General features: G+C 57.1%; 1 protein-coding gene across 3 annotated transcripts; it reads left to right on the top strand.

Annotated features, from left to right (window-relative positions):
* Positions 1 to 779: 779 nt before the first annotated feature.
* On the top strand, positions 780 to 22,942 carry fdps (farnesyl diphosphate synthase (farnesyl pyrophosphate synthetase, dimethylallyltranstransferase, geranyltranstransferase)). 3 transcript variants are annotated; one of them, XM_041179726.1, is made up of 12 exons: positions 780 to 1,140; positions 1,291 to 1,597; positions 2,306 to 2,423; positions 10,698 to 10,846; positions 11,774 to 11,914; positions 12,756 to 12,836; positions 13,516 to 13,638; positions 16,861 to 16,949; positions 17,397 to 17,469; positions 18,463 to 18,540; positions 19,001 to 19,135; positions 22,579 to 22,942. In XM_041179726.1, the coding sequence occupies exons 3-12, from the start codon at positions 2,324 to 2,326 to the stop codon at positions 22,777 to 22,779; spliced, it is 1,170 nt and encodes a 389-aa protein (XP_041035660.1). In that variant the 5' UTR covers positions 780 to 1,140; positions 1,291 to 1,597; positions 2,306 to 2,323; the 3' UTR covers positions 22,780 to 22,942. The 3 variants fall into 3 exon arrangements, with proteins under 3 accessions (XP_041035660.1, XP_041035661.1, XP_041035662.1); XM_041179727.1 differs by having other exon boundaries at positions 780 to 1,597; positions 2,336 to 2,423; XM_041179728.1 differs by lacking the exon at positions 2,306 to 2,423 and having other exon boundaries at positions 780 to 1,597.
* The last annotated feature ends 2,068 nt before the right edge of the window (positions 22,943 to 25,010 follow it).

Below are 25,010 nucleotides of genomic sequence, written 5' to 3'. Positions count from 1 at the left end.
GGAGGGGTTGTGGTGGGGGAGGGGGTGAGGGGTGAGTGGAGGGGGTGAGGGGGAGGGGAGGGGTTGTGGTGAGGAAGGGGGTGAGGGGGAGGGGAAGGGTTGTAGTGGGGGTGGGGGTGAGGGGAGGGGGTGAGTGGAGGGGGTGAGGGGGAGGGGAGGGGGTGAGGGGAGGGGAGGGGTTGTGGTGAGGAAGGGGGTGAGGGGGAGGGGAAGGGTTGTAGTGGGGGAGGGGAGGGGGTAGGGGAGGTGTTTGGGTAGGGGAGGGGTTGGGTAGGGGAGGGGAGGGGGTGAGGGGTGAGTGGAGGGGGTGAGGGGGAGGGGAAGGGTTGTAGTGGGGGAGGGGAGGGGAGGGGGAGGGGAGGGGAGGAGCTGACACCCTGCGTGTGGAGGGAGCGGGGTGAGGGGATGAAGCTGATTGGAGGATCCCCGGCTCAGGCGCCGGCTCCTTTCCTTCCATTGGTCAGTCTTTCACCCAAATCCCCCCCACTTTGACCCCGCCCATTCGTTCCAGTTGACGTCACAATAGAACCTCACTCCCATCCTCGGGCTCCGATTGGCAAACTCTCCGCGTTCCCATCCTCGTGCGATGCCGCTGACCAATCAGGAGCAGGGTCTCCCGTGGAGTGACGGAATGAGCGCCTCGCTCTCTCCCCACCTGGACACTGCGATGCACCATGGGTGATGTAGTTTCCTTGCCGACACAGCGCCTGCGCAGGAAATGGCGGCAGGGCAGGAACTAGAACTACAACTCCCAGCAACCACCTTGCGAGCCGCAGACACATGCGCAGGACACATGGCTCTAGTGGGTCGCATTTGTTTCAGTTCTGAGTGAGATCAGAGAGAGAGAGAGTGTCCGGAGTGAACTGACCTAGTGGCTTCATCCAGAGCAGGAGAGTCCAGCCCAGCCCAGCCCAGCCCAGGACATCCTAGCTCGGGACAATCCAGCAGAGGTCATCCTAGCTCAGGACAATCCAGACCAGCTCAGGAGAGCACAGGTCAGTCCAGTCCAGCCCAGACCAGAGCATCCCAGCTCAGGACAGTCCAGACCAGGTCATCCTAGCTCAGGACAGTCCAGACCAGGTCGTCCCAGCTCAGGACAATCCACACCAGGTCGTCCCAGCTCAGGACAATCCACACCAGGTCGTCCCAGCTCAGGACAATCCACACCAGGTCATCCTAGCTCAGGACAATCCACACCAGGTCATCCCAGCTCAGGACAGTCCAGACCAGGTCATCCTAGCTCAGGACAGTCCAGACCAGGTCGTCCCAGCTCAGGACAATCCACACCAGGTCATCCTAGCTCAGGACGGTCCAGCCCAGCTCAGACTAGGATAGTCCAGCTTGGACCAGGTCATCCCATCTCAAGACAGTTCAGGCCCCATCAGACCAGGACAGGACAGCCAGGTCAGTGCTGGTCAGACCAGAAGAGGTCAACCCAGGACTATCCAGCTTGGACTAGGTTATTCCCATCTCAGGTCAAGCCTTGGACAGTCCTACCCAAACCAGGGCAGCAGCACCTCGCACCAGGGCTTCATTCCTGGGTCCTGTGGATGAACGTGGAGCAGCAGCTTCCCTACAGCTGAGCATCCGAGTGAAGGTGGGTCACTTAGGAGAGGAGGGAGGGAGGGGGTCCTAATTCTGGCTCTGCAACTTAACTTGTCATGCGTCGGAATGGTTTAACCCGCTTGGGGCACCGAGGCTGGGTGAACTGGGTTGCGGAGGGGTGGACCTGGACCCAGTCACCAACCGGTGGGATGGGCTCGGCTGTGCAGGGTGGCGGTGATGCTCCCACTGTCGAATAGGTGGCTGTTATCTGTTTCGAAGCCACGCTTCAGCCTGCTGGTGCCCTTGGAGCCAGACCCGCCCCCCCACCGCCTCCCCCTCCCACCCCCGCCTTAACCATACGAGGAATGGAAACGACATCGCACTTAATAACCCAGTGTGGCTGAATGTTTAAACTGGGTTGTGTTGGCTGCATTTCCATCTGTGTGGGAGCAGGCTGGACCGGTTCCAGCGCTTGCTACCTGGTGCTGGTGAGACAGTTCCCTTCCAGCTCCTGGGGGCGGGGGGGGGGGGGTGGTCAATGGTTATCCCTCCGCCAAACAGGGTGATCTTGGTCATCATCACGTTGCTCTGTGGTGGGATCTTGCTGTGCACAAATTGGCTGCCTACGTTACACCGGCTGCAAAGCGCTTTGGGACGTCTTGCGGGTCCGGCGAAGGGCGCTTTAGAAATGCCAGGGTTTTTTTTTTTTTCCGCTGCTGTGTTTGAGGTGCTGTATCAATGCAGGTCATTGTTGTTGTAGTGCAAGTCACACGATGCCATGTACCGCCAGCTCCTCCTCCACCGTGCGGCTGTGTTGCTAGCCCCTTGCCTGTGTCGTTCTACCCGTGCCGTGCCGAAGGAGCTCACCAGGACTCACGGTAAGCAGTCTGAGGCCGCTGGTAGCAGCCTGGGTCGAAGGCGTGTCGAGAAGGGGGTTGGAGCGGGCCGGGTTGACGCCCTGGCGATATCTCTGCTGGCGTGTGCGGGCACTGCTCGGAGTTCACTCCCACGTCACCCGCCCGCCCGTCCGACTGCCCCCTACCCCGTGGGCAGCTGTCCACCCGGAGCTGGTACTGGGACGGGGGTCAGGAGCGCCCCAGCCCTTGCAAAGGAAGAACCTGCATTGCTAATAGTGTCTCTCGGGAAGTCCCAAAGCGCTTCACAGCCAATGAAGAGTAGCCACTGTCGTGATGTAGAGTCTCACTGAGTCTTGCCCTGGCAGCTGAGAGTTGATATCAGGACAGATTGAACAGGGCTGGGGTCTAGACTCTAAAAAAGACCAGGCTCATAGCGGTCTTTAAAATTCTGAAAGGGCTCGGAAGGGTAGATGTGGGGAAGATGCTTCCACTTGCGGGAGAGACCAGGACTAGGGGGGGGCCATCGATATAAGACGGTCACTAATAAACCCAATGGGGAATTTGGGAGAAAGTTCTTACCCAGAGTGTGTGGAGAATGTGGGACTCGCTCTGGGGAGGGAGGGAGGGGGGAGGGGGTGATGGGTGATAGGGAGGGAGGGAGGGGGTGATGGGTGATAGGGAGGGAGGGAGGGGGTGATGGGAGGGAGGGAGGGGGTGATGGGAGGGAGGGGGGTGATGGGAGGGAGGGGGTGATGGGAGGGAGGGGGGTGATGGGAGGGAGGGGGTGATAGGAGGGAGGGGGTGATGGGAGGGAGGGGGTGATAGGAGGGAGGGGGTGATGGGAGGGAGGGGGTGATGGGAGGGAGGGGGTGATGGGAGGGAGGGGGTGATGGAGGGAGGGAGGGGGTGATGGGAGGGAGGGGGGTGATGGGAGGGAGGGGGTGATGGGAGGGAGGGGGGTGATGGGAGGGAGGGGGGTGATGGGAGGGAGGGGGTGATGGGAGGGAGGGGGTGATGGGAGGGAGGGAGGGGGTGATAGGAGGGAGGGAGGGGGTGATGGGAGGGAGGGAGGGGGTGATAGGAGGGAGGGGGTGATGGGAGGGAGGGGGTGATAGGAGGGAGGGGGTGATAGGAGGGAGGGGGTGATAGGAGGGAGGGGGTGATGGGAGGGAGGGAGGGGGTGATGGGTGATGGGAGGGAGGGAGGGTGAGATGGGTGATGGGAGGTAGGGAGGGGGTGATGGGAGGTAGGGAGGGGGTGATGGGAGGGAGGGAGGGGGTGATGGGAGGGAGGGAGGGAGGGAGGGGGTGATGGGTGATAGGAGGGAGGGGGTGATGGGAGGGAGGGAGGGGGTGATGGGAGGGAGGGAGGGGGTGATGGGAGGGAGGGAGGGGGTGATGGGAGGGAGGGGGTGATGGGAGGGAGGGGGTGATGGGAGGGAGGGAGGGGGTGATGGGAGGGAGGGGGTGATGGGAGGGAGGGAGGGGGTGATGGGTGATGGGAGGGAGGGAGGGGGTGATGGGTGATGGGAGGGAGGGGGTGATGGGAGGGAGGGGGTGATGGGTGATGGGAGGGAGGGAGGGGGTGATGGGTGATGGGAGGGAGGGAGGGGGTGATGGGTGATGGGAGGGAGGGGGTGATGGGAGGGAGGGGGTGATGGGTGATGGGAGGGAGGGAGGGGGTGATGGGAGGGAGGGGGTGATGGGTGATGGGAGGGAGGGAGGGGGTGATGGGTGATGGGAGGGAGGGAGGGGGTGAAGGGAGGGAGGGAGGGGGTGAAGGGAGGGAGGGAGGGGGTGATGGGAGGGAGGGAGGGGGTGATGGGAGGGAGGGGGTGAAGGGAGGGAGGGAGGGGGGTGATGGGAGGGAGGGAGGGGGTGATGGGAGGGAGGGAGGGGGTGATGGGAGGGAGGGAGGGGGTGATGGGTGATGGGAGGGAGGGGGTGATGGGAGGGAGGGGGTGATGGGAGGGAGGGACGGGGTGATGGGTGATGGGAGGGAGGGAGGGGGTGATGGGCGATGGGAGGGAGGGGGTGATGGGAGGGAGGTAGGGAGGGGGTGATGGGTGATGGGAGGGAGGGGGTGATGGGAGGGAGGGAGGGAGGGGGTGATGGGTGATGGGAGGGAGGGAGGGGGTGATGGGAGGGAGGGAGGGGGTGATGGGAGGGAGGGGGTGATGGGAGGGAGGGAGGGGGTGATGGGAGGGAGGGGGTGATGGGAGGGAGGGGGTGATGGGAGGGAGGGAGGGGGTGATGGGAGGGAGGGGGTGATGGGTGATGGGAGGGAGGGAGGGGGTGATGGGAGGGAGGGGGTGATGGGAGGGAGGGAGGGGGTGATGGGAGGGAGGGGGTGATGGGAGGGAGGGGGTGATGGGAGGGAGGGAGGGGGGTGATGGGAGGGAGGGGGTGATGGGTGATGGGAGGGAGGGAGGGGGTGATGGGAGGGAGGGAGGGAGGGGGTGATGGGAGGGAGGGAGGAGGGGGGATGGTGATAGGACGGGGGGGTGATGGGAGGGAGGGAGGGGGTGATGGGAGGGGGAGGGGGTGAGGGGTGATGGGAGGGAGGGAGGGGGTGATGGGAGGGAGGGGGTGATGGGAGGGAGGGAGGGGGTGATGGTGAAGGGAGGAGGAGGGGGTGATGGGAGGGAGGGAGGGGGTGATGGGCGATGGGAGGGAGGGGGTGATGGGAGGGAGGGAGGGGTGCGGATGATGGGGGTGATGGGAGGGAGGGGTGATGGGAGGGAGGGAGGCGGGGGGGTGATGGGCTGATGGGAGGGAGGGAGGGGGTGATGGGGAGGGAGGGAGGGGGGGTGATGGGAGGGAGGGAGGTGAAGGGACGGGAGGAGGGGGGGTGATGGGAGGGAGGGAGGGGGTGATGGGAGGGAGGGAGGGGTGATGGGGATGGGAGGAGGGGGTGATGGGAGGGAGGGGGTGGGTGATGGGAGGGAGGGAGGAGGGGGTGATGGGTGATGGAGGGAGGAGGGGGTGAGGGGTGGTGGTGGGGAGGGGGGGAGGGGGTGAGGGGTGGGAGGGGGGGGAGGGGGTGGGGGTGAGGGGGGGGGGGGCGGGGGGGGGGATGGGGGTGGGAGGGAGGGGGGGGGTGAGGGGGGGGGTGTGGGAGGGGGGGGGGTGTTGGGGGGGGGGGGGGTGTGGTGGGGGGGGGGGGGTGGGGATGGGAGGGAGGAGGGAGGTAGGGAGGGGGAGGGATGGGGGTGATGGGATGGGTGATGGGAGGGAGGGGGTGATGGGAGGGGATGGGAGGGAGGGGGTGATGGGGGATGGGGGAGGGAGGGGGTGATGGGTGATGGGAGGGAGGGAGGGGGGATGATGGGAGGGAGGGGGTGATGGGAGGGAGGGGGTGGGGAGGGTGGGGGTGATGGGGGGAGGGAGGGGGTGATGGGAGGGAGGGGGGGTGATGGGGTGATGGGAGGGAGGGAGGGGGTGATGGGAGGTGAGGGAGGGAGGGGGTGATGGGTGATGGGAGGGAGGGAGGGGGGTGATGGGTGATGGGAGGGAGGGAGGGGGTGATGGGAGGGAGGGAGGGGGTGATGGGTGATGGGAGGGAGGGGGTGATGGGAGGGAGGGAGGGGGTGATGGGTGATGGGAGGGAGGGGGTGATGGGTGATGGGAGGGAGGGAGGGGGTGAAGGGAGGGAGGGAGGGGGTGAAGGGAGGGAGGGAGGGGGTGATGGGTGATGGGAGGGAGGGGGTGATGGGAGGGAGGGAGGGGGTGATGGGTGATGGGAGGGAGGGGGTGATGGGTGATGGGAGGGAGGGAGGGGGTGAAGGGAGGGAGGGAGGGGGTGAAGGGAGGGAGGGAGGGGGTGATGGGTGAAGGGAGGGAGGGAGGGGGTGATGGGAGGGAGGGAGGGGGTGATGGGTGATGGGAGGGAGGGGGTGAAGGGAGGGAGGGAGGGGGGTGAAGGGTGATGGGAGGGAGGGGGGTGATGGGAGGGAGGGAGGGGGTGATGGGAGGGAGGGGGTGATGGGTGATGGGAGGGAGGGAGGGGGTGATGGGAGGGAGGGGGTGATGGGAGGGAGGGAGGGAGGGGGTGATGGGAGGGAGGGGGTGATGGGTGATGGGAGGGAGGGAGGGGGTGATGGGTGAAGGGAGGGAGGGAGGGGGTGATGGGTGAAGGGAGGGAGGGAGGGGGTGAAGGGAGGGAGGGAGGGGGTGATGGGAGGGAGGGAGGGGGTGATGGGAGGGAGGGAGGGGGGTGATGGGTGATGGAGGGAGGGAGGGGGTGATGGGAGGGAGGGGGTGATGGGAGGGAGGGAGGGAGGGGGTGATGGGAGGGAGGGAGGGGGGTGATGGGTGATGGGAGGGAGGGAGGGGGTGATGGGAGGGAGGGGGTGATGGGAGGGAGGGAGGGAGGGGGGTGATGGGAGGGAGGGGTGATGGGTGATGGGAGGGAGGGAGGGGGTGATGGGTGAAGGGAGGGAGGGAGGGGGTGAATGGAGGGAGGGAGGGGGTGAAGGGAGGGAGGGAGGGGGTGATGGGTGATGGGAGGGAGGGAGGGGGTGAAGGGAGGGAGGGAGGGGGTGAAGGGAGGGAGGGAGGGGGGTGATGGGTGATGGGAGGGAGGGAGGGGGTGAAGGGAGGGAGGGAGGGGGTGATGGGAGGGAGGGAGGGGGTGATGGGAGGGAGGGAGGGATGATGGGAGGGAGGGAGGGGGTGATGGGTGATGGGAGGGAGGGAGGGGGTGATGGGTGATGGGAGGGAGGGAGGGGATGATGGGAGGGAGGGAGGGGGTGATGGGAGGGAGGGAGGGGGGTGATGGGTGATGGGAGGGAGGGAGGGGATGATGGGAGGGAGGGAGGGGGGTGATGGGAGGGAGGGAGGGGGTGATGGGTGATGGGAGGGAGGGGGTGATGGGAGGGAGGGGGTGATGGGAGGGAGGGAGGGGGTGATGGGAGGGAGGGAGGGGGTGATGGGAGGGAGGGAGGGGGTGATGGGAGGGAGGGAGGGGGTGATGGGTGGGAGGGAGGGAGGGAGGGGGTGATGGGAGGGAGGGAGGGGGTGATGGGAGGGAGGGAGGGGGTGATGGGAGGAGGGAGGGGTGATGGGAGAGAGGGAGGGAGGGAGGGGGTGATGGGAGGGAGGGAGGGGGGTGATGGAGGGAGGGAGGGGGTGATGGGAGGGAGGGTGGGGGTGATGGGAGGGGAGGAGGGTGTGATGGGGAGGGAGGGAGGGAGGGGTGATGGGAGGGAGGGAGGGGGTGATGGGTGATGGGAGGGAGGGAGGGGGTGATGGGAGGGAGGGAGGGGGTGATGGGTGATGGGAGGGAGGGAGGGAGTGATTGGTGATGGGAGGGAGGGAGGGGGGTGATGTGGTGATGGGAGGGAGGGAGGGGGTGATGGGTGATGGGAGGTAGGGAGGGGATGTTGGGAGGGAGGGAGGGGGTGATGGGAGGGAGGGAGGGGGTGATGGGTGATGGGAGGAGGGAGGGGATGATGGAGGTAGGGAGGGGATGATGGGAGGGAGGGAGGGGGGTGATGGGAGGGAGGGAGGGGGTGATGGGTGATGGGAGGGAGGGAGGGGGTGATGGGAGGGAGGGAGGGGGTGATGGGAGGGAGGGAGGGGGTGATGGGTGATGGGAGGGAGGGAGGGGGTGATGGGTGATGGGAGGGAGGGAGGGGGTGAAGGGAGGGAGGGAGGGGGTGAAGGGAGGGAGGGAGGGGGTGATGGGAGGGAGGGAGGGGGTGATGGGTGATGGGAGGGAGGGAGGGGGTGATGGGAGGGAGGGAGGGGGTGATGGGAGGAGGGAGGGGGTGATGGGTGATGGGAGGGAGGGGGTGATGGGAGGGAGGGAGGGGGTGATGGGAGGGAGGGAGGGAGGGAGGGGGTGATGGGAGGGAGGGAGGGGGTGATGGGAGGGAGGGAGGGGGTGATGTGAGGGAGGGAGGGGGTGATGGGAGGGAGGGAGGGGGGTGATGGGTGATGGGAGGGAGGGAGGGGGTGATGGGTGATGGGAGGGAGGGAGGGGGTGATGGGTGATGGGAGGGAGGGAGGGGGTGATGGGAGGGAGGGAGGGGGTGATGGGAGGGAGGGAGGGGGTGATGGGTGATGGGAGGGAGGGAGGGGATGATGGGAGGGAGGGAGGGGGTGAAGGGAGGGAGGGAGGGGGTGATGGGAGGGAGGGAGGGGGTGATGGGAGGGAGGGAGGGGGTGATGGGTGATGGGAGGGAGGGAGGGGGTGAAGGGAGGGAGGGGGTGATGGGAGGGAGGGAGGGGGTGATGGGTGATGGGAGGGAGGGAGGGGGTGATGGGTGATGGGAGGGAGGGAGGGGGTGATGGGAGGGAGGGAGGGGGTGATGGGTGATGGGAGGGAGGGAGGGGGTGAAGGGTGATGGGAGGGAGGGAGGGGGTGAAGGGAGGGAGGGAGGGGGTGATGGGAGGGAGGGAGGGGGTGATGGGAGGGAGGGAGGGGGGTGATGGGAGGGAGGGAGGGGGTGATGGGAGGGAGGGAGGGAGGGGGTGATGGGTGATGGGAGGGAGGGAGGGGGTGATGGGTGATGGGAGGGAGGGAGGGGGTGAAGGGTGATGGGAGGGAGGGAGGGGGTGAAGGGTGGGAGGGAGGGGGTGATGGGAGGGAGGGAGGGGGTGATGGGAGGGAGGGAGGGGGTGATGGGAGGGAGGGAGGGAGGGGGTGATGGGTGATGGGAGGGAGGGAGGGGGTGATGGGTGATGGGAGGGAGGGAGGGGGTGATGGGTGATGGGAGGGAGGGAGGGGGTGATGGAGTGAAGGGAGGGAGGGAGGGGGTGATGGGTGAAGGGAGGGAGGGAGGGGGTGATGGGTGATGGGAGGGAGGGAGGGGGTGATGGGTGATAGGAGGGAGGGGGTGAAGGGTGATGGGAGGGAGGGAGGGGGTGATGGGAGGGAGGGAGGGGGTGAAGGGAGGGAGGGAGGGGGGTGAAGGGAGGGAGGGAGGGGGTGATGGGAGGGAGGGAGGGGGTGATGGGTGATAGGAGGGAGGGGGTGAAGGGTGAAGGGAGGGAGGGAGGGGGTGAAGGGAGGGAGGGAGGGGGTGAAGGGAGGGAGGGAGGGGGTGATGGGTGATGGGAGGGAGGGAGGGGGTGAAGGGAGGGAGGGAGGGGGTGATGGGAGGGAGGGAGGGAGGGGGTGAAGGGAGGGAGGGAGGGGGTGATGGGAGGGAGGGAGGGAGGGGGTGAAGGGAGGGAGGGAGGGGGTGATGGGTGATGGGAGGGAGGGAGGGGGTGAAGGGAGGGAGGGAGGGGGTGATGGGTGATGGGAGGGAGGGAGGGGGTGAAGGGAGGGAGGGAGGGGGTGATGGGAGGGAGGGAGGGGGTGATGGGAGGGAGGGAGGGGGTGATGGGTGATAGGAGGGAGGGGGTGATGGGTGATGGGAGGGAGGGAGGGGGTGAAGGGAGGGAGGGAGGGGGTGATGGGTGATGGGAGGGAGGGAGGGGGTGATGGGAGGGAGGGAGGGGGTGATGGGTGATAGGAGGGAGGGGGTGATGGGTGATGGGAGGGAGGGAGGGGGTGAAGGGAGGGAGGGAGGGGGTGAAGGGAGGGAGGGAGGGGGTGAAGGGAGGGAGGGGGTGATGGGTGATGGGAGGGAGGGAGGGGGTGATGGGAGGGAGGGAGGGGGTGATGTGGTACTGTCTCCAATGTCAGTCATGTGTTGGGGTTGGAACTGCGGTTTGTAACTCGCCTTCCGTGAGAGCGAGGGCCCCTCGGTGGTCTCTCCGGCTCAGCGGGTACCAGGCTCGCCGCCGGGGGCAGAGGGGCTTGTGGGATCAAAGACCTGCTTCAACTGAGAACCCCTCCGACCCTCTCAGGCGGGCGTGAGAGATCCCGGGAGGCACTCTCCTGAAGACGGGGAGAGTGGTTTCTTTCCTGGTGCTCTGGCCCCATGTTTATCCCTCCAACCAATATCCCGCACCCCACCATCGCCCCCCACCCCCCCAAAAAAAAATCAGATGATCCGCCATTTATCCTTAAAATCACGTTGCTGTTTGTGGGATCTTGCTGTGCACCAACCGGCTGCTGCGTTTCGGACATTACAACGGCGACTACATTTGGAGAGGGACTGGAAGGCACTTTGGAACTTGCTGAAGCTGGGCCAGGGTTTGGGGAAATGAGAGTCCTCCTCGTTCAACGGTGGGGTTTTAACAGCCAGTCAGGTGGGTCGGTTAGTGAGGAGTGACCAGTGCATCGCTTGGGCAGGTCCCAGTCTCCTCCGGCCTAACCATTCCTGTTGCAAGGTGGGCGTTGGGAATCCTGTTCCTTGTGTGGCTGACATTAGTCCTGGGCTCTGACTCCCTCCTGTAGGCAGTGGGACCATGAGTGTGGAGAAGAAGCCTCAGATCAAGGCCGACATGAGGGAGTTTGACCGGATGTTCACCCAGATTGTAGAGACCTTGACCGAGGAAGATCTGCATCACCCGGAGATCGGGGACGCAATCAAACGTCTGAGAGAGGTGAGAGCCGTCGGGCGGGGGAGGGGGAGGTGGGTGGTGGGGGCTGTCTGGGGGAAAGAGGTGGGGGGCGCAGACTGGGGGAGGGGGGGTCTTTCTGGGTAATTGAGGAAGTGACCAGGCAGATTCACTGTGTAAACTGTAACTGAGAGGCTGCTTTGTAGGGAGTGAAATATTATTTCTGGTTTAATGGGATGGGTTCACTGGTGCCACTGGTTTATGGGGATAGGCAGACTGGTTTATGGGGATGGGCACACGTGTCACTGGTTTATGGGGATGGACACACTGGAAACACTGGTTTATGGGGATGGGCACACTGGCAACACTGGTTTATGGGGTGGGCACACTGGCAACACTGGTTTATAGGGAAGGGCACACTGGCAACACTGGTTTATGGGGTTGGGCACACGTCAATTGTTTATGTGATGGTGTTACTGGTTTATGGGGATGGGCACATTGGCAACACTGGTTTATGGGGATGGGCACACTGGCAACACTGGTTTATGGGCAGGGGCTCACTGGTGTCACTGGTTTATGGGGATGGGCTCACTGGCCCCACTGGTTTATGGGCAGGGGCTCACTGGTGTCACTGGTTTATGGGGATGGGCTCACTGGCCCCACTGGTTTATGGGCAGGGGCTCACTGGTGTCACTGGTTTATGGGGATGGGCTCACTGGCAACACTGGTTTACGGGCAGGGGCTCACTGGTGTCACTGGTTTATGGGGATGGGCTCACTGGCCCCACTGGTTTATGGGCAGGGGCTCACTGGTGTCACTGGTTTATGGGGATGGGCTCACTGGCAACACTGGTTTATGGGGATGGGCACTGGTACCACTGGTTTATGGGGATGGTCTCCGTAATTGAACCAGCAGAAGGTCAGTAGAGATTGCTTGTGCATGCTCACTGTCTAACCACTTTCCCCTCTCCAGGTGCTTGAATATAATGTTCCGGGTGGGAAGAGAAATCGAGGCCTCTCAGTAATTGCCTCATTTCGAGAGCTCGCCAGTCCCAAACAGCAAACAGAGGGGAACTTGAAGACAGCGCTGATAATCGGCTGGTGTGTGGAGCTGGTGAGTATGTCAGAGTCTCTCACACACACAGCGCATTGCACTGATCAATCTCACAGCACTCACTGCTCCAGCCCCTACACCCCTCCCTGTCTCTGTAACCTCCTCCAGCCCCTACACCCCTCCCTATCTCTGTAACCTCCTACACCCCTCCCTATCTCTGTAACCTCCTCTAGCACCTACACCCCTCCCTATCTCTGTAACCTCCTCCAGCCCCTACACCCCTCCCTATCTCTGTAACCTCCTCCAGCCCCCTACACCCCTCCCTATCTTTTAACCTCCTCCAGTCCCTACACCCCTCCCTATCTCTGTAACCTCCTACACCCCTCCCTATCTCTGTAACCTCCTCCAGCCCCTACACCCCTCCCTGTCTCTGTAATCTCCTCCAGCCCCCTACACCCCTCCCTATCTCTGTAACCTCCTCCAGCCCCCTACACCCCTCCCTATCTCTGTAACCTCCTCCAGCCCCTCCCTATCTCTGTAACCTCCTCCAGCCCCCTACACCCCACCTTATCTCTGTAACCTCCTCCTCCTCCAGCCCCTATACCCTTCCCTATCTCTGACTGGTGCTGCTTGTGGGATCTTGTAATGCACAAAATGGCCACTGTTTCCTACATGACCTCTTGTGCTTACACTTGGCCATGAATCGATTTGCAAAGTCCTGAGATTGTGAAAGGCAGGTCAGACATGCAAATCTCCCTTTCCACTGCAGCATTTGGAGTTTATGAATATTTAAAATGCTCTCTCTTTCTCTATCAGCCTGCCTTTACTCACCATGTCAGATACTCACAACCCTGCTGCAGTTTGTTTTCCCCAGAGCTGATGTCTGATTTTCTGTTTCCAGCTGCAAGCCTTCTTCCTGGTTGCAGATGACATCATGGACCAATCTGTAACAAGGAGAGGACAAGCCTGTTGGTATCGGAGGGTATGGATTCTGTCTGGGTCAGCACTCCGCTCTACACCAGCAATTAGACATGAGAAGCTAGAATTCCAATCGTTGTGTTGTTATCATTAATACTATCCTTGAAGTGACGGGACGCGGGTCTGTGTCTGTAATTCCCCCACACGGTGACGGGTCTGTGTCTGTGATTCCCCCACACGGTGACAGGACGCGGGTCTGTGTCTGTGATTCACCCACATGGTGACGGGACGCGGGTCTGTGTCTGTGATTACTCCACACGGTGACGGGACGCGGGTCTGTGTCTGATTCCCCCGCACGGTGACGGGACGCGGGTCTGTGTCTGTGACTCCCCCACACGGTGACGGGACGCGGGTCTGTGTCTGTGATTCCCCCACACGGTGACAGGACGCGGGTCTGGGTCTGTGATTCCCCCACACGGTGACGGGACGCGGGTCTGTGTCTGTGATTCCCCCACACGGTGACAGGACGCGGGTCTGGGTCTGTGATTTCCCCACACGGTGACGGGACGCGGGTCTGTGTCTGTGATTCCCCCACACGGTGACGGGACACGGGTCTGTGTCTGTGTTTCCCCCACACAGTGATGGGACGTGGGTCTGTGTCAGTCCTGTGATAGACTGGGGTCAGTGTGTAGAGGTCAGTGTTTCACTCTCTCTCATTCTCATTCTCTCTCTATCTCTCTCAGGAAGGGGTTGGACTGGATGCCATTAATGACTCTTATCTCCTGGAGGCTACAGTTTACCAGCTCCTTCGCAAGTACACGAAAGGACAAGGCTATTATCTGAATCTGCTGGAGCTCTTCCTGCAGGTGAGGGGGTCAGGATCAAATCCCGGGATACGTGACGCTTCCCAACTTCAGCATGGAGCTGGACAAAGCCCACAAGCCCCTGGTATCTGAACGTTAAATGTCAGTGAGGCTCCACTCTCGTCTCCCACGCATCTGTTTCACATTAAAGCCACTGGTCTGCGTGTCCTGTTAGCTACCAGGCAGCGGAGAAAGAGTCAAGCCCCCGGGGTCACGACAGGAGGGACGTGTGTTGATCTCCTTTTTTATTCATTCATGGGACGTGGGCGTTGTTGGCTAGGCCAGCATTTATTGCCCATCCCTAATGTCACTATCCAGTGAACCCCTTACAGAGTTCGCTGTGTGCATGTGTGCGCATATCAATCATGATGCAGCCGATGGTAAAGGCTGAGTTGTTCAAATCCCAGAGGGAAACTTGAAACAGCTGTCATGACCCACCTTTGCAGTTTGTATGTTTCGAGATGCAGGCTTTGAATTCAGTAGTAATAAGACCACCAAGTCTCGAGGTTTTTTTATAAAACTAAATTAAACATTTAATAATACAAGAAAGATTGTAAACACATACATATGTCTACAAAATGACTACTATAATAACTACAGAAATGTCCTAACTAATCTAACTCAGTTACACCCCCGTTAAGGCAACAGTAAAACACAGATTTAAACAGACACCTGGCAAAGTACACCCTGGACAGTCACATTCAAAATGTGGGTCCTTGCAGACAGACTTGAGGCTTACAGGCTGGGAATTTTAGATCTTAGAATCCATCCTCCTTTTGCCAACAGCCTTCTCTCCCTTTATACATATTTTCCTCTTTGAATGCAAATTCTGTTTGTCACTAAGATTTTTTTAACTTTAAATCTTCTACTAATGAAACCCTTTCATGATACCCACTTTACTAGTAAGCTTTGAAAAACAATAAACACATTGTTTCTGAGTTTTACCTGGTTAGGTGTAATATTTCACCTGCTCTTTTGAGTGGTCTATTTAAAAATGCAAATTGTCCCCTTTATACTTCACCTTCTATTTGCCCATGTTTATCGAATTACCATTTCAAACTTCTATACATCAAAGCCTCTAGACCAGCTGGCTTTAATCCAATAAAAACACACACACACACAGAGTTTAGTGGTGTCTGTGGCTATTTTAAAATAATTTCCAATAACATTATAGAAATTATTATATCTATTTGACATCCCCCTCCTTATTGTAAAATGAATTGTCATAATTCTAAAAGATGGCTTCATTTTTATTAACCTATCTACACTATCTCCTATATTTAACTATATGCTTACACTATTACATTACCAGGTGCATGCATTAACATAGCAACATATATACAAATCCTTGGTATCAACAGAAATCATTTTAGTTCAGTGTCCAGGTTTTAAAAATGTCCAAATTTCCTTTTCAGCTTCAAACACTTGATAAAGCATCTGCAATCAGATTCTCTCAAGCAGCAACATGTATTCCCTGTAGATTAAATGGTTGCAGTTATAAACTCCACCTGAATAGCCCTGCACTTCTGTCTGCAAATTTGTCCAGAAACTTTAAAGGATTGTGGTCTGTATAAACAATTGTTTCTGACGAATTGTGTGCCACATAAATCTCAAAATGCTGCAACACTTAAATCAAACCCAAAGTCTCCTTTTCAATCGTCGAATATCTTCTCCGTTGTACATACAGCTTCCGCGAAAAATACTCTAACTGTTTTTCTATTCCAGTGTTATCCTCTTGTAACAGTACAGCCCCAGTGCCTATATCACTTGCGTCAACGGCCAACTTAAATTGCTTGGCATAATTGGGTACTGCCAACACTGGTGTCGTAGTTAATACAGTTTTCAAATTATCGAATGACTTCTGACACTCCAGTGTCCATTAAACTTCCTGATCTTTTTTTAACAGTTCCGTCAGTGGAGTCAGTTACTTGGCTAAAATTTGGTACAAATTTCCGGTAAAACCCACTCACGCCCAGAAATCTCAAAGCTGTAGGCACTGGGAAATCCACGATAGCCCTGACTTTTGCATCTCTCAGAGGCACCTTACCATGTCCAATGGTGTGGCCTAGATATGTAACTTGCGCTTTTGCAAATTCACTTTTAACCAAGTTCATCACCAAATTAGCTTCTTGTAGTTGAGTAAATAATTCTTCCAGATGTTGTAAATGGTCCCCCTACATCTGACTGAAAACTATTAGATCGTCAATACAAACAGCACAATTGCTCAGATCCACAATTACTTTGTTTGTCAGTCTTTGAAATGTCGCAGGTGCATTCTTCATACCAAATGGCATGACTTTTAAACTGATATAGTCCACGAAAGCTGATATCTCCTTTGCTCTCTCCAACACTGGTACCTGCTAATATCCTTTTAGCAAGACAATCTTTGTGATAAACTTTGATTGTCCCACTTTCTCAATACAATCTTCCAACCATGGTATAGGACATGAATCCACTTTTGTTACCTCATTCACTTTTCGATAGTCCACACACAGTCTTTGTGCTGGTACCGAAATTGGATGGAACACAATGGGCGAACTCCAGTTACTGCAACTATAGACTCAATGATATCATTTTGAAGCATCAAGTCAATTTCTTTTTATACTTGTGATAACTTTGTCCGATTTAATCTATAAAGATGTTGCCATATTGAGATGAAACCTCTGCAGAAACATCATGTATAGCTAAATCTGTCCTCCTCAACTTGTTCCCACAAATAACTTTGTGTGACTGCAGTAGCTTTTCCAAACCATTTTTGACACTTGTCTGGAAGGTAACTCAACATAACGTTAAGTTTTCAAGCACCCCCCTCCCTCATTATTATCCAATTTGATGAGAGGAAAATCAATTTCAGAGTCCTGCACTTTCTACCACTTTCTCATCACCCACCATCACTAACACCTCTTTTTGTTCCTCTTCCCTGTCAAAGTACTTTTTAAGCATATTTACATGACACACCCTTTGCTTCTTTCTTCTATCTGGAGTATTTATTAAATAATTCACTTCACCCAGTTTCTTTTCCATCCTGTGAGGCCCACTAAATCTTGCCTTTAACGTGTCACCCAGTACTGGTAACAGAGCTAGCACTTTCTCCCCAGCAACACAACTGTAACTTTCCTATCTGCCTTCACTTTCATCGCTTGCTGTGAAATCTTTAAACGTTCCCCAAGCCACTCACCTGCTCTGTTCAGCTGGACTGATGGTATTTTGTTTTTTTAACCTCAGACCTCACACCAGACCGAGCTCGGCCAGTCACTGGACCTGATGACCGCACAGCCCAGCAAGATTAATCTGGACAGATTCACAGAACAGAGGTAAGTGTTATCAGGGGCTGTCCTCCAATAACAGTCGCTTTGATCCTCCTTTCCCCGGGACCTGGACTTGTTCAGTCTGTCACTGGTAGCTCCGTTTCGGGTAGACCCCAGTGTTGTTATATCTCGCTCTCTCCTGGTCCAGTCAGTGCTGGTTCTAATTATAAAACTCCCGGGTACTGCCTTAGCCGGGATCAGAACGTGGCCTCTTGGGTCTGTGTGTCTGTCCACCTCTCCAGCTGATATATCTACAGTCTGAGCCAGGAGGAGAAGGGTTACTGAGGGCATGTATAAGGTGGCCAGGTCACCACGTTGGGGGGTCCCCGTGTTGGGAGGGGGGGAGGGGGTCCCTGCGTTGGGTGGTGGGGGGGGAGGGGGTCCCCGTGTTGGGAGTCGGGGGAGGGGGTCCCCGCGGTGCAGATTAATGGATCTCTGCCTCATGTCTTTCAGGTACAAGGCCATTGTGAAATACAAGACAGCTTTCTACAGCTTCTACCTCCCGGTCGCTGCAGCCATGTACATGGTGAGTACTGAGGGCAAAGGTCGAGCCTGCACCTCCTCCCAACAGTTATGTCCACATTTCCCTATTGATACCGGCCCCGCCTCCTCCCGGTCCAGCCGTCACCATCCTGGGGGTTACCATTGACCAGAAACTGAACTGGACCAGCCATATAAACACTGTGGCTACAAGAGCAGGTCAGAGGCTGGGAATCCTGCAGCGAGTAACTCACCTCCTGACTCCCCAAAGCCTGTCCACCGTCTACAAGGCACAAGTCAGGAGTGTGATGGAATACTCCCCACTTGCCTGGATGAGTGCAGCTCCCACAACACTCAAGAAGCTCAACACCATCCAGGACAAAGCAGCCCCGCTTGATCGGCACCCCATCCACAAACATCCACTCCCTCCACCACCGACGCACAGTAGCAGCAGTGTGTGTACCATCTACAAGATGCACTGCAGCAACTCACCAAGGCTCCTTAGACAGCACCTTCCAAACCCACGACCACTACCACCTAGAAGGACAAGGGCAGCAGACACATGGGGGACACCACCACCTGGAAGTTCCCCTCAAAGTCACTCACCGTCCTGACTTGGAAATATATCGGCCATTCCTTCACTGTCGCTGGGTCAAAATCCTGGACCTCCCTCCCTAACAGCACGGTGGGTGTACCTACACCACAGGGACTGCAGCGGTTCAAGGCAGCTCAGCACCAGCCTTTCAATGATTCTAACGTTTAGTGTTTCAATGGTCTCATTGCAGCTAGATTTTTTGGAAGGATTCCCCTCCGGTGAGTAGGAGATTATTGTTCTGCTTTTATTACTCAAAAACAAACCGGGGCTATCGGCAAAAACCTGAGTGAAAAAACGCACGTTCTTTCAGTGAAAACCCTTCCAACTCGTAGCCACTTCATCAACAGAACAAAACCTTGGAGAGGGAGCCGAGCCCTCAGAAGGGACAGTGAATGTTTAGCCGGGCTGTGGGGTGATGTTTCTCCTTTGATTTTTTTGCTGCAGGCCGGGATTGCTGGAGAAGCTGAACACAGCAACGCCAAGGCCATCCTGCTGGAGATGGGAGAGTTCTTCCAGATCCAGGTGAGTAGGAAATGCAGGACTCTCACTGCCCATGGCCGGGTACCACTCTGACCTGTCAGCCAGGGTCCATCCCTTGAGCTGCCCTGAATAGTGAGTGAGTGAGTGTCGACTCTGGAGGGCATCGCGCTCTGCGCAATTCTGTCCCCCGCGCCCTGAAGTATGGAGGGTGAGGGAAACGTTACACAAAGCTCTTTTAAATTCTGTTTTTAACCCCAGAGGAGCAACTGTTCATGCCGATCCCCTGCCGGGATGTGGGTGCCAGGGTTTATTGCCCATCCCCAGTTGCCCCTTGAGGAGGTGGTGGTGAGCTGCTGCAGCCCGTGTGGTGTAGGGACACCCACAGCGCCGTTGTTACTGGTAGCTCCCTGTGGAGGGGAGTTGAAGGTCAGTGCGCTGCCGGGAAGTAACAATGTGCTGCCTTTCTCTGGCGATGTGTTTGAGTTGAAGTTGTGTGTTGTAGGACGACTATCTGGACTGCTATGGGGACCCTGAGGTGACTGGGAAGATTGGCACTGACATTGAGGATAACAAGTGCAGCTGGCTGGTGGTACAGGCACTCAAGAGGGTCGATCCAAAACAGAGGCAGCTTCTGGAGGTGAGGAACCCACCTTGACTCGGGCAAACCCTATTTTAGCCGGTTTGTCCCTCTAAGCCGGTGTTGTTCAGGTTTGGGTAAGAGACACTGGAACAGGATCCTGAGCTCCACAGGACACACAGGGATGGGCTTGATGAAGTTCATTCCCGAGCTTTCCCGAGGCCAGGCTCACACCCGCTGCTCTCTGTACAGTTCAGCTCATCCAAACCTCTGCTTTCCCCATGTCCTAACTCACGCTGTTCACCTGTCACTGCCCACAGAGCTATTCTCATCCTTTCCAATCCCTCCATGAGCCTTCCCTATCTCTAACCTCATCCAGCCCATCACTGTCACCTCCTCCAGCCCCTTCACCCCTCCCTATCTCTGTAACCTCCTCCAGCCCCTACACCCCTCCCTATCTCTGTAACCTCCCCAGCCCCTACACCCCTCCCTATCTCTGTAACCTCCCCCAGCCCCTACACCCCTCCCTATCTCTGCAACCTCCTCCAGCCCCTACACCCCTCCCTATCTCTGTAACCTCCTCCAGCCCCTACACCCCTCCCTATCTCTGTAACCCCCTCCAGTCCCTACACCCCTCCCTATCTCTGTAGCCTCCTCCAGCCCCTACACCCCTCCCTATCTCTGTAACCTCCTCCAGCCCCTACACCCCTCCCTATCTCTGTAACCTCCTCCAGCCCCTACACCCCTCCCTATCTCTGTAACCTCCCCAGCCCCTACACCCCTCCCTATCTCTGTAACCTCCCCCAGCCCCTACACCCCTCCCTATCTCTGTAACCTCCTCCAGCCCCTACACCCCTCCCTATCTCTGTAACCTCCTCCAGCCCCTTCACCCCTCCCTGTCTCTGTAACCTCCTCCAGCCCCTACACCCCTCCCTATCTCTGTAACCTCCTCCAGCCACTACACCCCTCCCTATCTCTGTAACCTCCTCCAGCCCCTACACCCCTCCCTATCTCTGTAACCTCCTCCAGCCACTACACCCTCCCTATCTCTGTAACCTCCTCCAGCCCCTACACCCCTCCCTATCTCTGTAACCTCCCCCAGCCCCTACACCCCTCTCTATCTCTGTAACCTCCTCCAGCCCCTACACCCCTCTCTATCTCTGTAACCTCCTCCAGCCCCTACACCCCTCCCTGTCTCCGTAACCTCCTGCAGCCCCTACACCCCTCCCTATCTCTGTAACCTCCTCCAGCCCCTACACCCCTCCCTATCTCTGTAGCCTCTTCCAGCCCCTACACCCCTCCCTGTCTCTGTAACCTCCCCCAGCCCCTACACCTCTCCCTATCTCTGTAACCTCCTCCAGCCCCTACACCCCTCCCTATCTCTGTAACCACTTCCAGCCTCTTCACCCCTCCCTATCTCTGTAGCCTCCTCCAGCCCCTACACCCCTCCCTATCTCTGTAGACTCCTCCAGCCCCTCCCTATCTCTGTAGCTTCCTCCAGCCCCTACACCCCTCCCTATTTCTGTAACCTCCTCCGATTCCGGCCTCTTGCACATCCCCCGATTCCCATCGCTGCACCATTGGCGGCCGTGCCTTCAGCTGCCTGGGGGCCCTGAGCTCTGGAATTCCCTCCCTAAACCTCTCCATCTCTCTCTCTCTCCTTTTAGATGTTCCATGAAATCTACCTCTTTGGCCGAACGTTTGGTCCCCTGTCGCTAACATCTCCCGGTGTGTCTTGGTGCCAGATTGATGTCTGATAATTGTTTCTGTGATGGCCTCAGGGTGTTTATTTAACAAATGATGTCTTGTGCAGATAGTCGGGAGGCTCTCGTCTCTAAAGGGGCAACTCCAAGGTTTCCATTTGGAGTGTTTGAGAAGCAAATCTGGGAACACGTGGGAGGAGTTAGCTGGAGACAATGGGGAACGGAGGCTCAGAGCTTGCTGCTGGGGTATTGGTTTTTAAAGAGGACAGTATCACTGCAGCGTGGAGAGAGTAAGGGCTGACTGGAGGTAGGGCCAATCCACCAAAAAGAGGGGTTTGTGGGAGGCCCAGGTCAGTACCAACTCTGGGCTCCGCACTGTGGAAGGATGTCAAGGCCAAGGCGAGAATGCGGAGATTTACCAGGGTGGGAGCAGGGATGAGGGACTTGAGTTTGTGTGGAGAGACTGGAGAAGCTGGGATTGTTCTCCTGGGAGCAGAGAAGGTTAAGGGGGATTTTTGATAGAGGTGTTCCAAATCAGGGGGGACTTTGTAGACGACGAGAAACTGTTCCCAGCGGGAGGAGCGTTGGGAACCAGAGGGACACCGATTCAAGGAAATTGATAAAGGAACTAGAGGGAGGGCCGAGAATTTTCTTTTATGCAGCCTGTAGTTGTGATCTGGGAGGCAGTGGAAGCAGATTCAATGGGAACGATATAGATGGGTTGGTGGAGTGAGCAGTAAAGTGGCAGATGGATTTTAATATAGAGAAGTGTGAGGTCATACATTTAGGGAGGTCAAACAGTTACAGGGATTACACAATAAATGGGAATACACTAAGTGAGAGATCTTGGCGTACAAGTACACAGGTCCCTAAAGGCAGCAGTTCAAGTAGACAAGGTTGTAAAGAAGGCATATGGAATGCTGTCCTTCATTGGCAGAGGTATAGAATATAAAAGTAAGGATATAATATTGGAATTGGATAAAACACTGGTGAGGCCACAACTGGAGTATTGTGTGCAGTTCTGGTTACCACATTACAGGAAGGACGTAATAGCTCTGGAGAGAGTGCAGAGGAGGTTTAAAGAATGTTGCCAGGGTTAGAAAAGTGTAGCTACGAGGAGAGATTGGATAGGTTGGGGTTATTTTCCTTAGAACAAAGAAGGCTGAGAGGCGACTTCATTGAGGTGTACAAAATTATGAGGGGAATAGATAGAGTGGACAGGATAAAATTGTTGCCCTTGGTGGAGAATTCTAGAACCAGGGGACATAGATTCAAGATAAGTGGCAGAAGGTGTAGGGGGGACATGAGGAAGAACTTTTTTACGCAGAGGGTAGTGGGTGTCTGGAATTTGCTGCCCAAGTTGGTGGTAGAGGCAGAAACTCTAAACTCTTCTAAAAAGTACCTGGATCTGCACCTTAAGTGCTGTAAGCTGCAGGGCTATGGGCTTTGTGCAGGAAGGTGGGATTAGAAAGGGCACCTGGGTTTCCTGGGGCTGGCATGGACAAGATGGGCCGAATGGCCTCCTTCTGTGCTGTAACTTTTCTATGCTTTCTATGGAACTTTCCAAACTGGATAAATAATGTGTGTTCCTACAGTGACCTCAACATAGCAATATGTCCCAAGGCACTTATTGAAGGGGGAAAAGGTCCAGGGCTATGGGAAAGAGTGTGGATTAGTTGGATAACTCTTTCAAAGAGCCAGCACAGGCATGATGGAGTGAATGACCACCTCCTGCGCTGTCAGGGTTCAGTAAACGTGTTTCAGTTCCTGACCGTGCATCAATTGTCCTTGTGATTGTAGGAGAACTACGGGAGGAGTGAGCAGGAGAAGATAGCAAAGGTTAAGGCTTTGTATGAAGAACTGGACATGCAAGGGATCTACTCTCAGTATGAGGAGCAGAGCTACCAGAGGCTCTTGGGACTCATCAGCCAACACTGTACGAAGCTGCCCCAAGAAGTCTTCCTCTCCTTCGCTCAGAAGATCTACAAGAGACACAAGTAGATTGGAAAGGCTGCCGAGGAATCCCAGGCTGGGGGAGAGGGGTATCCCACCTTGAGCAGCCAATAAGGCTGCAGAATCTAACCCCTCTGCTCCTGACAGTGAAATGTGCGGGACTGTACATAACATCAGCATGGGAAAACAAGCCTGAGTAAAGGGAACAGGGTGGGAGGAGGGGGGGGAAGAAAAGGGGGGAGCAGAGGAAGGGGAGAGAGGGAATGGGATACAGGGGGTCCACTACTGGTCATTAGTGAAAACTGCTCATGTGTGTATGTATACGTGTATGTGTGTGTGTGTGTGTGTGTAATTTCACTACTGTTGGAGAGTGGCTCGAACTGCTGAAATTGTTCATACCAGTTACAGGCTGTGGCTCCCACTGCTGTGCTGTACCTGTCCTGGGAGTGTTTGATGGGGACAGTGTAGAGGGAGATTTACTCTGTATCTAACCCCGTGCTGTACCTGTCCTGGGAGTGTTTGATGGGGACAGTGTAGAGGGAGCTTTACTCTGTATCTAACCCCGTGCTGTACCTGTCCTGGGAGTGTTTGATGGGGACAGTGTAGAGGGAGCTTTACTCTGTATCTAACCTCGTGCTGTACCTGTCCTGAGAGTGTTTGATGGGGACAGTGTAGAGGGAGCTTTACTCTGTATCTAACCCCGTGTTGTACTCGTCCTGGGAGTGTTTGTTGGGGACAGTGTAGAGGGAGCTTTACTCTGTATCTAACCCCGTGCTGTACCTGCCCTGGGAGTGTTTGATGGGGACAGTGTAGTGGGAGCTTTACTCTGTATCTAACCCCGTGCTGTACCTGTCCTGGGAGTGTTTGATGGGGACGGTGTAGAGGGAGCTTTACTCTGTATCTAACCCCGTGCTGTACCTGTCCTGGGAGTGTTTGATGGGGACAGTGTAGAAGGAGCTTTACTCTGTATCTAACCCCGTGCTGTACCTGTCCTGGGAGTGTTTAATGGGGACAGTCTAGAGGGAGCTTTACTCTGTATCTAACCCCGTGCTGTACCTGTCCTGGGAGTGTTTGATGGGGACAGTGTAGAGGGAGCTTTACTCTGTATCTAACCCCGTGCTGTACCTGTCCTGGGAGTGTTTGATGGGGACAGTGTAGAGGGAGCTTTACTCTGTATCTAACCCCGTGCTGTACCTGTCCTGGGAGTGTTTGATGGGGACAGTGTAGAGAGAGCTTTACTCTGTATCTAACCCCGTGCTGTACCTGTCCTGGTGGTGTTTGACGGGAATAAATCTGTTTAAAAACATGACCTTACTGTTGCAGATTTTTGTCTGCAGTTGTTTTGTTGGTTCCTGTCCTCTCAGCCTTCCACAGTTATTCTGATCCAGCACTCATTCTGATCTGGTTAGTGACAGGTCCTGGTCACAGAGCCAGCTTTGGCTAACTGACCAGCTTCTCTTATATCTGAGTGAGAAAGTGGTGGGAGTGAATTGCCATCCGGATACTTGAATATAACAATCCAGGCAACACGCCTGGTGTAGTTACTGAGGGAGTGCAGCACTGTTGGAGGGTCAGTACTGAGGGAGCGCCGCACTGTCGGAGGGTCAGTACTGAGGGAGCGCCGCACTGTCGGAGGGTCAGTACTGAGGGAGTGCCGCACTGTCGGAGGGTCAGTACTGAGGGAGCGCCGCACTGTCGGAGGGTCAGTACTGAGGGAGTGCCGCACTGTCGGAGGGTCAGTACTGAGGGAGTGCCGCACTGTCGGAGGGTCAGTACTGAGGGAGTGCCACACTGTCGGAGGGTCAGTACTGAGGGAGTGCCTCACTGTCAGAGGGTCAGTACTGAGGGAGCGCCGCACTGTCGGAGGGTCAGTACTGAGGGAGCGCCGCACTGTCGGAGGGTCAGTACTGAGGGAGCGCCGCACTGTCGGAGGGTCAGTACTGAGGGAGCGCCGCACTGTCGGAGGGTCAGTACTGAGGGAGCGCCGCACTGTCGGAGGGTCAGTACTGAGGGAGTGCCGCATTTTCGGAGGTACCGTCATTCGGATGAGATGTAGAAGTGAGGTCCCATCTGCCTCTGTGGTAGATGATCCCACAACCACAAGTGAAAGGGTTGGGAAATTCTCCCCGGTAAACCAGATGATCTGGGTCGTTGTCTTTTTACTGTGTGTGGGATCTTGCTGTGCGCACATTGGCTGCTGTGTCTCCTACATCACAACAGTGACCATACTGCAAAAAAAATATAGCACTTTGGGATAGCCGGAGACCCTTGAAGGTGTG

The sequence above is a fragment of the Carcharodon carcharias genome, chromosome 36 (genome assembly GCF_017639515.1).
Source record: "Carcharodon carcharias isolate sCarCar2 chromosome 36, sCarCar2.pri, whole genome shotgun sequence".
In the NCBI taxonomy this organism is placed as follows: domain Eukaryota; kingdom Metazoa; phylum Chordata; class Chondrichthyes; order Lamniformes; family Lamnidae; genus Carcharodon; species Carcharodon carcharias.
Note: the sequence above shows the minus strand (reverse complement) of the source record. Positions and strands in the feature narration are given on the sequence as shown.